Consider the following 17,757-nt stretch of genomic DNA (forward strand, 5'->3'; position numbering starts at 1 on the left):
ATACAGAAGATTCGTTGGAACATATGAGTACATGATTAGAATGCTTGCATGGCAATGCAAGTAGTGGTGATTGTACATACATCAAGACAACAGTGGTTAGGGAGAAACAGACGGAAATATTGTATGGTTGAAATCGCGTTCCTTTAGAGAAAGAAAACGAGATGCTCTTGTTGTCTTGTCCACTCCGATAGATGACAAACACACGCGTGTTTGGAAGAGACGGCGTCAGGCTCTTACTATTATGCTACTGCATTGTATTCATTAATCTGTCTCGAATCTCATGCAATTGGCCATATGTAGAATTTCCTGGCCTTTCCATTGATGTATGTTTTAATACCGTACGTTTATTATGTGTCTCAATATCGCCATCTGTTTGTCTGCCGACAAACACAGATGTCTGAATCTTTTATCTCTGTTTTGCTCTGTCTGTATGTAGATGCTACGTTGCGGTCCGCACACGTCAATAACATCTCCGCAGATTCTGTACATTTATGTTACAGGCTGCTCTAGGAGCAAGAGCCCGTGCTGGCACAAGGCCAGCTGATCTAAAACATGTACATATAATCTCAGTAAGGAACTACCAATCAACCAGTTAACACCCAGCCAGTATGTCACTCAATCCCCAGTCCTTACAACTTATATAAAAATGACAATTTTATAATAAAATAAAGTTTTATATATACTTTCAAGTAATTACAGAGTGGGAGCCTTCCTTCCTCCCCTCACATGGACATTACAGCATAAACAAATTGAGGCTCTCCACTGTGGTGTTCTCTCCTTCCCCGAAAGTGGGCGGGGTTAGTTACACAAAACAAAAGAATCGCCACCGCGAGTTTTCAAAATTTAGCTGCCAGTTACTAGATAGTAATAGCTATGTAATTACTTGGTAAGTATAAATAAAACTTGTATTTTATTATAAAAATGTCATTTTATTGACATTTTGCTGTGTTTACATTAATATTAATATTTGAGAATTAATAAATCATTTTTTATCACAAAAAATGTATTTAGTCACGAAAATAACATGAAAATACAGTAATTAGCGAATATTGCTCTAAGAAAAAATCTGCGAATTAGTGAATTTTCCGCGTTTTATTTGGATTTACATTCCACACAAAAATCTGCCACCAGCTGAAGCCACGAATGCTGAACTGTATATGTACTCTTATGTATGTATATATATGTGTGTATGTATGTATGTGTAGCAAAGGCGTGAGTAAGAGGCTACGTCTACGATCTTACTAATTTATTCAAACAACAAACAGACAGGCCAGTAGCTCTTGCGATCAGAAATGTAGTGACTGACATGAGGCAAACACAACAGAGGTCAGAGTACAACCAACTGTGCTTGTTGGAGGATGGAAAGATGCACATAAATCAATATATATAAGACACGAATGGAGTTAGGATACATATAGCTAGAATATTTACATTATAATGCTTGCGCTAAGAATGACACATTTAACATAAAATTGATGCTGTGTTTCTTGTATGCGTGTGCTTGGCGCCCAGAGGTGCTCGTTGTGAGGAGATCAGCCCATCGGGTAAGATGGACGGTGTGTGGGTCCATGTGGGACCCTACTTATACGTGTATGTTTGTATGTATGTATGTTTGCAGTAGTCATTCAGCTTGACAGATGTTTTGGGGGTCTGGCTTTCTGATAGGTCACACACTCTGTTGGGTAACAAAGCCTTATACATACATAAGTATACAAATACACACACACACACACACACACACTATATATATATATATATATATATATATATATATATATATATATATATATATATATATTTATTAATTAATTAATTAATGTAAGCAGTTGTAATTCAGACTGAGAGATGCTTTGGAGTCTGACTTTCTGATCAATCTCAAACTCTGTTAGGTAAAAAAGACCCTATAGTACTGTGTTAGAATTCTTTTAGAGTTTCTCATGTCTGCATTGACAAGGGTCTTTGCATGGGTTGCAATTTTTTTTTATTGGACATTCTGTTATAGGAGTTGCAAACACAATCAAACAGCATAGGTGTGGTGTGGTTAGAGAACAGGACAAAGTGGCATGTGCATGATTTTTACTTATTAACAATTTTAAATATACTTCAGACAAATATGATTGAATCTGTTTTAATCAAATATCATAGTGATTTAATAAATGTAAGCCAATGAATGTACAAGCTTGACACCTTTATTGTTCAAGAATTTTTAAGCTGTTTTCATATAATCACCTGTTAAACTTGTCTGTACATTTTATAGTGGTTTAACTCTTTTCCTTGACTTGAACTATTTTTTTTTGTAATTTTCTTCTACTTTTATGTTGACTTTGTAACTCACTTTCAGTGTTTTTAACCATTGTACCTTGAAAATGTGTTAATAGAACACAAAAGTGCTTTGGACATTATTTTATTCTTGTGGACTCACTATATATATATATATATATATATATATATATATATATATATATATATATATATATATATATATATATATATATATATATATATATATATGTGTGTGTATATATATATTATATATATGACATATATATATATATATATATATATATATATATATATATATATATATATATATATATATATATGTGTGTGTGTGTGTGTGTGTGTGTGTGTGTGTGTGTGTGTGTGTGTATATATATATATATTATATATATGACATATATATATATATATATATATATATATATAGTATGTATATATATATATATATATATATATATATATATATATATATAATATATATATATATATATATATATATATATATATATATATATATATATATATATATATATATATAATTTTTTCCCAAACATTAAGCTACAAATGTTATTTGATGTACATTAAGCTACAAATGTTGTTTGATGTCAAATACGCTCATCCCCAGAATAAACACCGAAAGGAATTTGAATTTATAACTGATAAACAATCCATCACAGATTGGTTATCACTTTTAAAATCTCCTTTGGTGTGTATTCACAGGTTGACTGAATCTGATATTAAACGATATTTGTAGCATTATGTTCGTGAATGTAAAAATTATCACGCAGTTTACAAAACTTTAACACATACATACAGTATATATATATATATATATATATATATATATATATATATATTTATATATATATATATATATATATATATATATATATATATATATATATATATATATATATATATATATATATATATATAATCACGAAGTGTTCCAAATACCTGGTTATTACACTTAACAGTCATAGAATTCAAAACTTACCTCACCTACAGCCAGATACCTGAACTCTCATAACAAAAATAAAATACAACTGAATACTCTAAAGGCAACAGTGATCCCTTAAAAAGCTTATCAATTGTGTGAGGTATCATAATTTAAACAAGAAATATACTAAAGTAAAAGGGCATCACTCTATTAAGCATTGAATAATTGTAATTATTTCCCCTCGATTGGAGTCACTTCAACAAAACTAAAGGAACAAAACTTATATCATTATGCTTTATGTACAAAGTTTAATCCTACCACTGGTGGTCAGTAAATGAAACACCACTGTAAAACTTTAAATACAAAAGTTTATTTTAATTCAGAACTCATAATTACTTTAAAGTTAAAGCACTATTATCTGGAAACACAATCTTAATGTTTGAACTTAGATATGAAACAAAATCAAACCATCAAAATGTTAATATATGAAAGAAAATTAAACAAACAATTCAAATGATAATAAGATTATAAAGTCACACAAAACATGAAAAAATGTGTAAATGTATTAAATTCACTAAGGTATTTTATCAAAATGTGATTTTTAACTGACCGGTATAATAAACACAAGTTCTCACAAAAGATAAATTGACCTAAGCACCAATTAATAAATCAATTTAAACAACATTCACAAAAGATTAATTAATTTTGAATAACACATCCTAAATTCCAAATTAGCTTCTACCATGGTTCAAACTTGTAAAAAAAATCAATATATCTTTCACAAGATTTCACAAGCTGCAGTTGCTGTTCAAAAAATACACACTTTTCTGATAGGCACCGTTACATGATATATACGCTGCTATAAAATATAGACTTCACAAGTGACCACGAACAACAACTTACGTTACTTTAAAATTACACAAACTGGATTCTAAGAGAGAGAGAGAGAGAGAGAGAGAGAGAGAGAGAGAGAGAAGGCATGAAAGGCCTTCGGAATCAGAACGACAAATTTACTTTTTCTAATCAGAACCTAAACTCATATAGAACATTCTAGCAAAGCTGGATGACGTAATTATTGAGGCAAAACGTTTCCTTACAAGAAATCAATGGTGTACGTGACTTGACAAAAGACAAATGACACATGATCAGAGTCTCTCTGAGACAAAAGCTTTAGCAATACTCTCTCTCTCTGAGCGCAATCATTTCTTGCCTCCCAACAAGGAAATACTTGCATGATTGAGCCCTTATCGTATGGGGCAAAATGTTTGGCCTATGTAACTGATCGCTCATCTAGATCAATATATGTTCAAAAATGATACAAGTCTATGGGATCTTGTGATAAACACCCCGAGCAAAGCTCCCAGAATCTCATGATACAAAAAAAATTAAAACATCACGTAATCACTAGAATGACGTAACCTTCCTTATATATTACGTTATCTTAAAGAAGCTAAAATACGCTATATATTACGTTATCTTAAAGAAGTTAAAATACGCTATTAAGTCTTGTGAAATCTAAATGACATTTTTACATTATTATCATTATTACACAGAATGTTTCTTGTATATCACTATTACATATATTATTTCTTGTGTATATAGAAAAATCATACTACAACATAAAAAGCATTTTGCAACTTCACAAACAAAAAATACAAGAACCCATTTTATACAGAAATCAAGGGACTTTCTAAGAATATATACATATATATAATATATATATATATATATATATATATATATATATATATATGTGTGTGTGTGTGTGTGTGTGTGTGTATGTATGTATGTATGTATGTATAACTGAATCACGAAAATATGGAATGTAATGAATATATAAATAAAGACAAAATCCACAAAGGCAAGAGAAACAATGGAGTGCTGCGAGGCCTTTCAACTTGTCGTCCTTTAATTAATTGGATTGGGTATTTATATATATATATATATATATATATATATATATATATATATATATATATATATATATATATATATATACATATATATATATATATATATGTATATATTTATATTTACACTACATACATACGTACATACATACATACACAGACATGTAAAGTGTATCTGGATTTTAATATTAACTTGATAAAGAATAAATAATTTTCTCACTGATTGGCACTGTTCTTGGTAGTCATGGGTCTTATAACTAATTTCTTATTGGATATTATCAAGTTTATTAAAGCAATAAAGTTTCTCATTTTCCTTTGCTTACAGGATGGTATAATTGAAACATTGAGGAGAAGTAAGCTGAGATTTGTGCATTGCTTGTTACCTCAGCACAATGCCGGCCTGTGTGATCTTAAGAGTTCTCTTCATTTAACAAATAAGGCAAATAATTCTTGTGAAGATATACTTCTCAATGTCCCGTTAGTTCGCTCTCAGGTAAGTATATGTGGTTCAAGTTTTAGTGTCGGCATTTGTGCCCACAGGAGTCCATGTTCTGAAACCAGTCCGTATATTTTGTGATAGTGATAAAATCATTATAAATAATATTCCATCTTATGTTGGTTTATTGTTTTCATTCAGTTGAGGGGTTGCCAAATCTTGGATGCACTTAGACTCCATAAACAAGGCTTTCCAGAACATCTGCAGTATAGTGAATTTCGACGCCGTTTTGCTGTCTTAGCACCAGCTGAAGCTCGTGCCCAAGCTCCTGTGCTGGATGAGAGAGCAGCCGTTGAGGCTATTCTCGCTCACCTGGATTTGGATTCCTCTTCGTATCGCCTTGGCTTGTCTCAGGTAAGTCTGCATGTACGTTCAGTATACTGTACAATGACGCCTCACTCTAACAGACTTTAACATATCGGATTTCGCTGTGTAATGGACGTGTCATCGTGTCCAGAGAAATATTCAGATCTTTTACACTCGTGTTTGGTTTTGTAATTAAATCGTTTGTTTTTTCTAGTGCGTAAAAAAATCTTAACTACAGTGAACAGCATAGCTGCTTAATGTATGCATCTGCTGTACAGTGTTAAATTTACACTTATAAAGTAGGTTTTTAAAAGGGAAAATGTCACTCTCTGTTCATTTGGCAATTGTGCTCAGAAATTTTGGTTAAAGAAAGTGTAATTGCGTGCATTTATGTAATGTACATGCATTTCAGAGTAGGCAGCCACGCAAATGGAAATGTTAAGAACAGTTGTTTGCATGAAGTTCAGAGGTGATTTTGTGTTATTGTGCCAGCACTTGCTATAAAATTTTAAGATCTCTGTTGAAAATAAATGTGACTGCGTTGTTTGTTCTACAGAATTGGAAATCATTGTTAATTGAATTTTTTTTAAGGTGATTGAACTTGCCTCTTTGTTTTATTGTGTGAGCACGTGCTCTGAAATTCTAAGAGTTGCAGTTGAAAGAAGTAGGCTACAGTTGCCTCACCCTACCACCTCCACACCCATGAATTTGAAACGTGTTCTTTACTCGGACTTCAGTTATTCAGACTAAATGTTTTCTCTGTCACCACAGCCCCACAGAGCCTCACTACAATTCAGCCAGTTTTCATAGGAAGTTTACACAAAATTTATTGTACATTATCTACTGTTGTTTGGTATTTTGTCATCTCAAAGGTAAGATTTTGTGTTGTATGTGTGGGTGTCTATACATACATGAGAATCACGTAGGAAACACTAAATGCGTAATATAGTCACCCCCTCTTACTGAATTTTTATTGACTTTTATATGATGTAGTGCAATATTGTACGTCCTATAGTAATGCTTTGTTACAGTGTGTGTGTATATATATATATATATATATATATATATATATATATATATATTTAATATATATGAAATATTAATACACCGTGATATATGATCATGAAGCTACAAATATATATATATATATCTCCGTTATATATTCAGCGACTCCAGTTGACGTAAAACCATTGATATATATATATATATATATATATATATATATATATATATATTCCCTTAATTCTATATATATATATATATATGATTGATATATATATATATATATATATATATATATATATATATATATATATATATATATATATTAACTTTATCACATACACAGTTGTTCTGTGCATTAGTAGAATTACTAAAAGGACCTCATTCAAACTGGATGGTATCTAATGGAGTTTTTATTCAAAAGATACAAGCTTTCTTGGACAAACAGTCCACATTATCAAGTATCCGTACAATGAGCAGACGCGTAGTCCGGCTGTATTTATATCTGTGTGCTGGGTACTTTTAATCCTATAAATCGCCTACCTCTTCCTGTGTGACCTCCACCCCCTCTTGACCTTGGTCTTTCTCTGATCCATCCTCACAGGTGACCGTTTTCCGTGTGTTCTCTTACGTTTTTTCTTCGTTTCCTTGCTACTGTGGAGTATACGATTTTTCTAGATATGCTGTCTTCAAAGCCGTTCCGGTGTTCCCTGCCATCGTGTTGTTGGCGCAAGTTATGAAGGCGTTTTCTACAACCAGTCTAGATGTTTTGTTGGTGTTCCTGTACAGAAAACTCATATTTTCCCAGTCTATTCTGTGATCATTTTCCCAACAGTGTTTGGCAACTGCCGACGTCTGATTATAATGCCTTATGTTCTGCAGATGTTGTTTGCTTCGCTCTTTACATGATTTGCCAGTTTCGCCATAGTACCCTTCTTCACAGTCTAGACACGCTGCCGTATAAACCCCCTCTTATCTCTTCCCCCTCTGCCGACTTTTTGTTTCTAACTATTTTATTCCTAATGATGTTTTTATTACCAAATGTTCCTTTTCTATCCTTTCCCTCTCCCCAAAATAGGTTTTCCTTGCTTTGATATGTGCCCACTCCCACCAATACTTAGGGTAGCCTAGTCTCCTAAAACTCTCCCTCAGGTAATCCAACTCTTTGTCTAAAAATTCGGGACTGCAAATCCTATAAGCCCTGATGGCCAACCCTGTCATTAATCCTATTTTTATTTCTTTCTTATGACTGGAGAACCTATGTATGTATGAATTGGTGTGTGCCTTCTTCCTATATACCTTGAATTTTAAATTCTCCCCTACCCTCTTGACCAGGACATCCAAGAAAGGAATTTCTCCCTCCTTCTCTTCTTCTAATGTGAACTTGATGTGTTCATTTAGTTTATTTATGTTTTCTAAAAATATAAATAAACTATCGCCACACATTCTTTCTTTGTCAGGACTAATTGGGAAGGAAAGGGGGTTTGATGTAATTCATTTGTTGCAGAGTGATCCGTTATCCCATAAATTGTTTCCCCAACTGGCGACCTTATTCAATTAAGTAATTGTCTGTCTTTGAGGTTAACTTTAGCTTTAATTGACAGGTTACGTATGCCATTGGCAACGCAGGGCCCAATAAATTACATTAATTAATTAATAAACTCATCAGCCAAGCCCCACATGTAACATTGGCGATCTGGCCTAGGATCTTATTAATTTAGAGATAAAAGAATCTGGAGTCAAATTAATTCCAAAGAGAAAATTCAGATATTTAATTTCATGCTATTCTTCCAAACAAGGAGACAGTACAAGGCATAATAATAATAAGAATACCAGTTATAATTAAGAAATTAGCATAGGTAGGAAAGTGTGCATTGAGAACATTTATAATTAACAATTTGCAAAATTTTAAAGAGAAACACTTTTACTGCATTCAGATACCGTGGGTCTGCATTCCAGCGAAGGTTGTGGGCTGAGTTATCGAGTCATTGTTAATATTTTGCTATTTTCCCCGGCCAGGGATTAATGCATGATACTGATTTTTGAACGAGTTAACTAGTGCATGACAAAGAATGGAGAAAGTGTGCCTAACGTCTTTCTCGTAGGTAGGGAAAAAATTTGTGAAGTTCATCGAATTTCAAAATCAGTAAACGTTTAGCCTACAAAGAGGTCCGATCAAGCGTAACGGAGTTAGTAAGTGTTCTGATAGCAGGAAGCACATCAAAATCCTGTGTCATTAATATAGCAAGCGAACAGCAATAGTTACTTCTCAATAATTTGCATTTTTTTTTTTAAGTAAAGTAAATTCAGTCCTGTCAGGACGTCACAAATCCATTTCCTTGTCTTGCTAGCAGCCACTCCATAAGTCGACCAGATAGACGCCCTTCCCCACCAGAACCATGGCAGCAGAGAATTATACAGCCTTCATGGAGCTGGGAACGGTGGCAGGTCTCACCGGATTGGACCTCGTCACGTTGGTCAAGGACCAGATGGATGACTTGGCCAAGCGAAAGAAGGAAGAAAGACTTGAACGACGGAATTCTGAAGCCGAGCACAGGAGGTATGAGGCCGAACAGTGGCAGCTGGAAGAAGAAAGAGAAGAAAGGAGACGACAGCATGAGTTAGCCTTCAAGGAAAAGGAGCTCGAGCTGGAAAGAGCAAAAAAGGAAAATGCCTTAGTTGTGTATAGACAGCAAGCCTCCAGAACCACACCTGCTACCCCAAATGCTCCAATCTTGACCATTAATTCCCTCATCCCCAAGTGGACTGAGGACGAGCCAGAAGCATGGTTGGAGGAAACAGAGGCACTCTTTGATAACTACAGCACCACCAAGACAGAGAGGGCCTTAGTACTAGCCAAGCACATGGAGGGAAAAGCTAAGGCAGCCCTTCGCTCACTGGAGAAGGGCCAGAGAGATGACATGGTTGAAGTGCGCAGAGTCATCACAAAGGCCTATGAAATAACCCTGGAGAATTGGAGACAGGGGTTCTGAGGTCTTGCCAAGGAAGTTGGCTGGTCCTGGACTGAATGGGCCTGTCACAAGACCCAGTCTGGTACCTGTTGGTTCGACTCCTTGTCTTGCACAACGCTTGAGGACCTCTTCAGTCGGCCCATGCTGGAGGATCTTTACCAATGTGTGCCTGGGCCCCTTTCTGTATATCTCAATGATAAGCAGCCCACCACCCTTATGGAAGCCTGCCGCATGCCGATTCATGGGAAACCTTCAACCAGTCCTACAGCACATCTCAGCGGCGCATAGTGCCACCCGGGTACCTCTCAGGCTCAACTCACCCGAAGAATGGACTGCCGAGCAAGCCTACGTGCACCTACTGTAAGAGGGTGGGGCACGCTGAAGCTGAGTCTTTCTACCAACAGTTACTGCAGGTCACCAAGCCCCTACAAGAGGCCAGTGCCGATCCTGTGGTGCTGCTGGCCACTACAGTGTTGGACGTCTGGCCTGTCCACATCATGTCCCCATCAGCAAGTTCATCAACCTCATTAGCACCTCATTCTCTGCGGCTGGGCCGCAGAAGATACTTTACTCTGAGAGACTGGAGACCCAGTTCATCTCGGTAGCCCCATTTAAGGGCTCTAGCCTGCCCGTGACCCTTCCAGTCACAGTAGACACTGCAGCAGACATTAGCCTGATCTCCAGGGCCCAAGTGCCAGCTGGTGCCACGGTTGACAAGAAAACCCGGTGGGAGATGAAGTGGATAGAGGGCCACACCATTACCGTTCCCATGATCAAGCTCCAGGTCACGACACCTCGGGGCACGCTACCCCACCGCCTTGGCATGGTGGGTGGAATTCGGCCCAGAGTGGACTTCATGTTGGGTTGGGACCTTCTCTGGGGAAGCCCTTCTCCAACGCCATTTCGCAACCACGCTACCTTCTCCACGGAGGCCCAGACTGTAGGAGAATCCAATCAAGATGAAAACCCACCTTCTGCCCACCAAAGTGGTCAGCAGAAGGGGCACACACTAAACCGTTCTCGGCCTAGCTCTCTCCATTCGCGAAGGGGTGGCCAACGAAGAGGTCCTCCCCCCTCCCCGAAGAGACGTTCAGGAGGAGCAGTACCGCTGTAGGACGTGCCAGTGGACAGGCCACTCCACAAATTGGGAGGGCTGCCCAAGTAAGCAACGCCCAGCGGACGCCCCCGAGCAAGACTCTCTGAGAGGCTTTGATCTCCAGCTTGGGCAGGAATCTCTGCTGCAGCCAAATTCAAGCCATCCGTGAGGTAGTGCACCTCCAGACCCCTTGTCAGGCATGCCTGACCCTCAACTGCTGCCAGTGCCACTTGCGAGCGCTGAGCAGTGCCATGCTCTGTCCAGCATGGACGTTGAGCCATCAATTAAGAAGGACCCTGTGCCTGGTCCAAATCATGAGGCAGATCCTCCTCCAGGAGATCCAGGAACCCTCATGGCACTAATCATAGCAACTGGAGAGCCTCTGGCACCCGACACTTCTTCACCAAATCTGTCTCCAGAGGATGAACTCCTGGTGGACCAAACTGTTACACCTTCCCTGGGAGATCAGGAACTGGCCTCCTCAGATGCAGAGGTCGAGATCGCCCTCGCGCCGGTTTTCGCAGCAGCCGGAGTAGGGAGCCCTCCTGTAGCTTCTGAAGTTTCCCCTGACTTCACGCCGGCTAGCCCTTCTGGCCTTTCCCCAGAGTCGGTGCCTTCATTACCTCCTAGGTCTGACATAGATAGGCCTTGGAGGAACCCAAAGAAGAAGAAAAATAAGGGGCGGAAGAGAGCCCAGTAGTTGCAGAGCCATGAGCTCATCCTGGCACTAGTGCCCTCTCAGCACAGTGCCTTACCATCTTAGAGTGATCCTGCCCCCTTGCCCAGAGGAGGTAGCCAGCGTGATCTCTTCTTCATACAGTAGCCTAGACCAGATTAAGTACTCTACATCAGAGTAGTAACCTTGTCCCTTCCACTTGCCATCGAGCCGCAGTAATCACGTAAGTAGTGTAACTAAAATCAGACAATCTAAACTATGGTGAAAAGAGACACTACGCTCATGTCACGCATGGCCTAAGACCTCATTGAGGCAAGCATTTATCATATGAGGCAAACCTCATGTATTAACCAGTAATTACCAATTGTATTGCAGAAAACCTTGTAATTTAGCTAGTTCATTGTCCCTTACGTTGATGCTACGGTCGGGTTAGGATAGGTTAGGCTAGGGAATACCATAGAATGTACCATTTGGCTAGGTCTAAAACATCACGATTATAGGAGGTAGCACGTGATAACCATAAGCACCTTTACGCACAGTTAGGATTCTGTAATGTAAGTGATCAAAGCTCACATCCTATCTAGAGTTAGGTAGATCCGTAGCTAGTTAGACTGCATGGGACAAAGCTGCTCAGGGGAGAAGAGTAACATAATAGAGGCAAACCGCTTGCTTAGTACAGACCTTCACGCCCGAAATGGAGTGAAGGCCTTCTTAAGGGGGGGAGCTTATATAAATATTCTGCTGTTCGCCCTCTCTGCATTTAGTCAAAATATCATTCTAACAAAGACAGGAAGCTAAATGTTCAGAGATAGGCTGTGTGTTTTTTAAAAAAAATAACGTCTTTAGCAGGAATAGGTTAGCATTAGGGGCCTAACCCATAGGGAGGGTCTTGCCAAGTAACCTCTAGTAAAGGTGGTCTAAGCTTCCTTTTGCTCTGTCCTATGCATTTGGCGATGATTTGTCAAATTTTCAGACTGCCGGAGGTATATAAGCATACCGATGCAAAAAACAGCCCAGGCCTACAGCTTTGACCTGAGACGACCCAGAGAGAAACTTGCTATCATAGGAGTCACACACGTTGTGTGTAACTAACACTTTGTGCTTGCCCTCTTACTGTTTCATTGGTACTAGTGAGGCGAAATGGGTATTTTCAAGACTTCTGATCATCAGTTGCATTGAAAACAAAGGTATGAGTTGTGTTATAAATAATGACTCATGGATGGTTAAATCTTGTGTGTTTGCAGTGTTGGTTTTACATTGTTTTGAATGGTTCCTGACTCCCCAATGTGAATCAATGCGCACCTTAAGAAGCCTACCGGTGGATACCACGTAAACCCCTGAAATACATTTAGGGAAAGTATATTAATAGACGACACCAACTACTGTACATAGAAGGACGCAGCTGATATTTTACTTTATAAAGCCAGTAATAAGGGGGTTTTTTAAAGATTAAGTTGACTTTAATGGCTGGGCTGTGTTCCTGTGTTCGAGTTATTAATCTTCTGACGAAATGGCAGAAGGATCATGAAGGTCATGTTCGAGCAATGGGGAGGTGGAGGGAACCAGAGGGAAGAGTATGGTAACAGCTGTATGATGTCACGAACTGATGTTTCAGTCAAAGCTGAACCTCATCAATCAAGAGTTTACACTTTAATTTTCCTTCGCCCGGAAGAACATCATAATTGACAGCTGTTTCCATCGCCTTTTGAGTTCACACACCTTTTAAAGAGGTATTATATCCTCCTTTATCTTGGGTGACTTTGATGCTGCACGCCTTGGAAGGATTATAATCCTTTATTCTGTCTTTAGCTGTCTGAATTATGTTGAGCATTTTGCTCATCTTCAGTGACCACTTTGGAGGTTCAACTCACTTTGCAATTCATCTTTCTCCTACATAAACGACTTGATCAAATCTTCCACCTCCTCATTCCACAGCTCAAGAGCCTCCTTGAGATGATCGACGATATTATCATCAATTATGTCTCCCATTTCATCGCCACCAACTTGTCTTGCGAGATTGTTGATTCTCTGTACCTTGCCTTTGATAGCCAGGAAACCGTTCTAGCAAGCATCCACCATTTCTGCTGATATAAGTTCATCCATTGCCACCTGGATAAATGTATTGCATCTGCAATGGCGAATGCTTTCCAGCAGCCCATGCTGTTCATGTCAGGGTTCACATTAATAGCTACATGGTTAGTATTGAAGTGTATAATAGGGTTTTAGTTATACATATGTGTTTTCGCACAATGGTGATTGGTGGCTCTATGGTGGTAGTGGCCTGCGGCTGTAAAAATGGTGTGATTAAAATCTTTAGTAAAATATGAAGCGTGAAATTTAGTCACCACATTCCACATACTGATTTTCATTTAGGCTGATAATACCTCACGGATATGGCTTGGCTTGGGCGTTTTTTTTCCTTAGAACAGACCCTCTTCCAGGTAATGCTAAAATAAATTCCTTGGAATTGAAACGGTATTTTCCTTCTTGCTTGAAACGACCTGGGGTGGTGGGAATGTCAAAGTACCCTGCCTTCTGTTCGTCTGCTCTGGCTCTGCCCTTGTTCCTTGGCCATTACATATAGTCCCTTTTGGATCTTTATGGTTCTGGTATATATACAGTACATATGCGTTACTACAAGTAGACATTACTTAGTCCCGATCAACTTGGGCAGCAGCCTGGAAATATCTTGAAGAAACATTACGGAAAACCCCCAAGAAAATCATGAATTTAAGTATAATTAAAATCAATAAAGTTTCACCAGTTCTTCATTAGATGAACAGTTTTTCAAACTAAACTTGTGTATAAAAATTAACTTATATCAGTATAAATGTTCTCAGAAAACGAAAGAATATATCTGTTTCTCGAAATGCAACAGAAAAGGCGCTAAAGGGACCTGTACAAGAGAAAACTCATAAATTGTTTTGACACACACACATATATATATATATATATATATATATATATATATATATATATATATATATATATATATATATATATATATATATATATATACTATATATAAATAAAGGCAAATGCCATGAAGGAAAGTGAAACGATGGAGTGGTGCAATATTCATTCATTTAAGTGAAAACTCTCACAGGATAAATTGGACTGAGAGTTCAGTGATTGCCATATCGAAAGACATCTCCAAACGAAATCTCTCAGAATCTGCTGTTATACAGCGTACTTCCAGTTGTAATTTTAACTTTAGCCCTGGCATGTATTATTAGTAAAATGTTGAAGAATGACCTTAAAGATAAAATCACTGGCTTAATTACCAGTTAGTTACCTTATATATATTTTCTATGAATTCGTATGTTTAATATATTTTTCTCTTGTGAAAATGTTCACTTTGCAAAAATTGCTATTGTTTACCATAAGGAGAATGACTGAGTTGTATCTTTATAACATATGTAATCAGTTTATTCTTTCCATGGTCATTTTTTGGTGGTCAGTCTCTTTCCCTGTATAATCTTTTTATTGACTTTTCCCTGCCTCCGACCTGTTGGGCCTAATCTTTTATAAATATTTACCCCTGTTTTGGTAGGTCTGCTAATTCTTTAACTGTGTTGTGTTCCAGGTACTTATTTCCCTTTATAATCCCCATCTGTCATTTATACGAGCTTTCTTTGTAAACTTATTTTTATAATTCTATCATTCTGCTAAGTAAAGGACAGTAAGTCGAAAGGCCTAGCTCCACTCTGTTGCTTCACTTTCCTTCACAGCATTTGCCATTATTTATATATTCATCACGTTGCATATTTTCGTGATGATTCAGTTATATATATATATATATATATATATATATATATATATATATATATATATACAATTCCATTTTGGTGTGAGTTATTCCATTTTGGTGTGAGTTAGGTATAATGATTTCGATTTCACTGATCGATTTGTGGCGTTATATTAGAAAGCGTAGAAATACCATGCGAAAAATGAGTGACAGACTATTATTTGTGGATGAAGATATTCATTTTGTATTGGGGCTTAGGCGGGGTGGTCCCAGAAGATGCTGACTTGCGCAGAGCTAGATATTTTATAAGTTTGCTTATCATATGCCCAGTCCTGTTGTTTAATTTAACTGAGGACCAGTGAGGCAGCGAGAGAGAGAGAGAGAGAGAGAGATTTGGGTGAGCTTTCCTTTTTTTCCTTGAGCGAAGAATAAATGTATTTCAAGTTCGTTTTTGTTATTCCTGTTTGAGCTTTTAATGCCTCCCCCGTTTTCTCTCTCTCTCTCTTCCATGAGCAATTGTTTCTTGACCTTGACCCTCCCCCTTCCGCTTCTATTTGCCCTTTCCACCACTTTCTCGCCAAGCTATCTCCTAACCTTCAACCCTCCTGCCTCAAGTTGTGTAAATAGCATACCACAGGCGTGTGTTGAGAGAGGAATGTCCCGTCTTCGTTACGCATCTTGTTTTTTTTTTTTTTTTTATTATCGTGTATTATTTTGCGTGATTCCGTGCTACTGTCGCGTTCCATACGGATGGCAAACAGTAGGAGTTGTGTCCTTGAGAAAAAGGTCAAGCGAGGCATGCGCTTTGTATTGCGCCCATTGTGGGTAAGGAAAAACTCAGAAGTAGTAACTGTTGGTGGTAACGGCAGCGAAATAATTAATGCTGCTCTGTCAAGGAAAAATGTCAAGGACCGTGTTGTCGCTGTCTTCATGTGTAGTTTCTCCAGTCCTCGACGGCTGTTATTTTCCTCTATTGCTTTGTTCAGTTTTCGTTGCACCATGAATTTGTTTATGATCCTATAAGCACATCGTCTTTTCCTATTTTTAGTCCTGTGATGTAACTGAGCTGTTTATTGCATTTTTGCTGCTAATTATATGTCAGTCTTAATATATTTATGGAAAATGACATAATTCAAAACTGCTCAGAAGATTGCTGTTATATTTTGTTGCTGGATACAATTTACTTGGATAGCAAGAAACTAACTGTCTTCCCGCATGCCGGTAATTGGAGATGCCATAGGCTACTTGTGGGCAAGTAAAGGGATTCATTCCTCTATGTTTGGATGACTAATAATTGGTAGGCTACTGGCGCAGTTATGCGCAGATTTAAATAAAGTCTGGTGCAGTTAGCTATGACAAACTTGGATTTCTTAATAGATGGCATTTATGCATTATTTATAAAATTACCAGTTATCTAGGTTTGATCGCTTTGAGGGCCCGTTTAAACTTAGTACTGTACCTACGTAGGGATCTGCAGGTTTTATTGGGAGTTCACGGAGAATTTATAGGATATATTTAGTTATAGAAAACTGCCATTCAAATAGCAATGGCACATTTTTCAGAAAAAATTTTCTATTTTTCTGAGTTAATCTTTATGATTTATATATAGCTCGCCTGGTAGCTTACTGTATGGATTTGCTTCCGTCTGCCTCTGTATGTTATCGCAACAACAACAACAACAACAACAACAATAATAATAATAATAATAATAATAATAATAATAATAATAATAATAATAATAATGTTGATTCAGTGTGTTCCAAGTGAGGTTCGGAATGCAGGTTTTCAGTTTCGTGGCGACCGACACAGTTGAAATGATTTCAGTCGGGAGGAAATTGTTGGGTTATCTACAGTACCTTTGTAAGTCGGAATGTTGTCTTCTTCATTATTTAATGAGCCGGAACGCTCTGTGGGCCTTAGATTATTGCTCTTGAAATTTCTTTGTATTGAAAGGTAATGATAACTTACTATATTTCGTAAAGGAAATATAAATGTTGCTCGTACGTAGTTGATGTAACTGTTCTTTGGCTACTTCAGAGGGTGATATTTTTGCTCTCATGGTTACAGTATAAGACCACTCCAGAATCAGACCATTGTTCTCTAGTCTTGGATGATGCCGTGGCCTGTGTACCGTGGCCTTCCACTGTCGAGTTAGAGTTCTCTTGCTTGGGCTCTTCTGTTTTTTAATGGTGTGTTGGGAAGGTATAGTGGAAAGGCCAAAGTTGCCTGGTTGCATATCATGAGGTTGCTTTGTATGATGTATTGACTCCGCTGACTGTGCTGACGAAGATTTATCCGACATTTTGTTATATAGTGTAGGCTACTGATTGG

The 17,757-nt window shown here is 37.5% G+C and overlaps 1 protein-coding gene across 7 annotated transcripts in view; it reads left to right on the plus strand.

The window, feature by feature from the left end:
* LOC136842602 (unconventional myosin-XVIIIa-like) overlaps nt 1–17,757 on the plus strand; it is a 1,295,621-nt gene that overhangs the window by 884,981 nt on the left and 392,883 nt on the right. For all 7 annotated transcript variants that reach the window (XM_067110180.1, XM_067110181.1, XM_067110182.1 and 4 more), the window contains 2 exons: nt 5,456–5,623; nt 5,768–5,980. In XM_067110180.1, coding sequence (XP_066966281.1) covers nt 5,456–5,623; nt 5,768–5,980 — 381 coding nt within the window. The remainder of the gene's footprint in view (nt 1–5,455; nt 5,624–5,767; nt 5,981–17,757) is intronic.

This window comes from Macrobrachium rosenbergii, chromosome 10, assembly GCF_040412425.1.
Source record: "Macrobrachium rosenbergii isolate ZJJX-2024 chromosome 10, ASM4041242v1, whole genome shotgun sequence".
Classification (NCBI taxonomy): Eukaryota; Metazoa; Arthropoda; class Malacostraca; order Decapoda; family Palaemonidae; genus Macrobrachium; species Macrobrachium rosenbergii.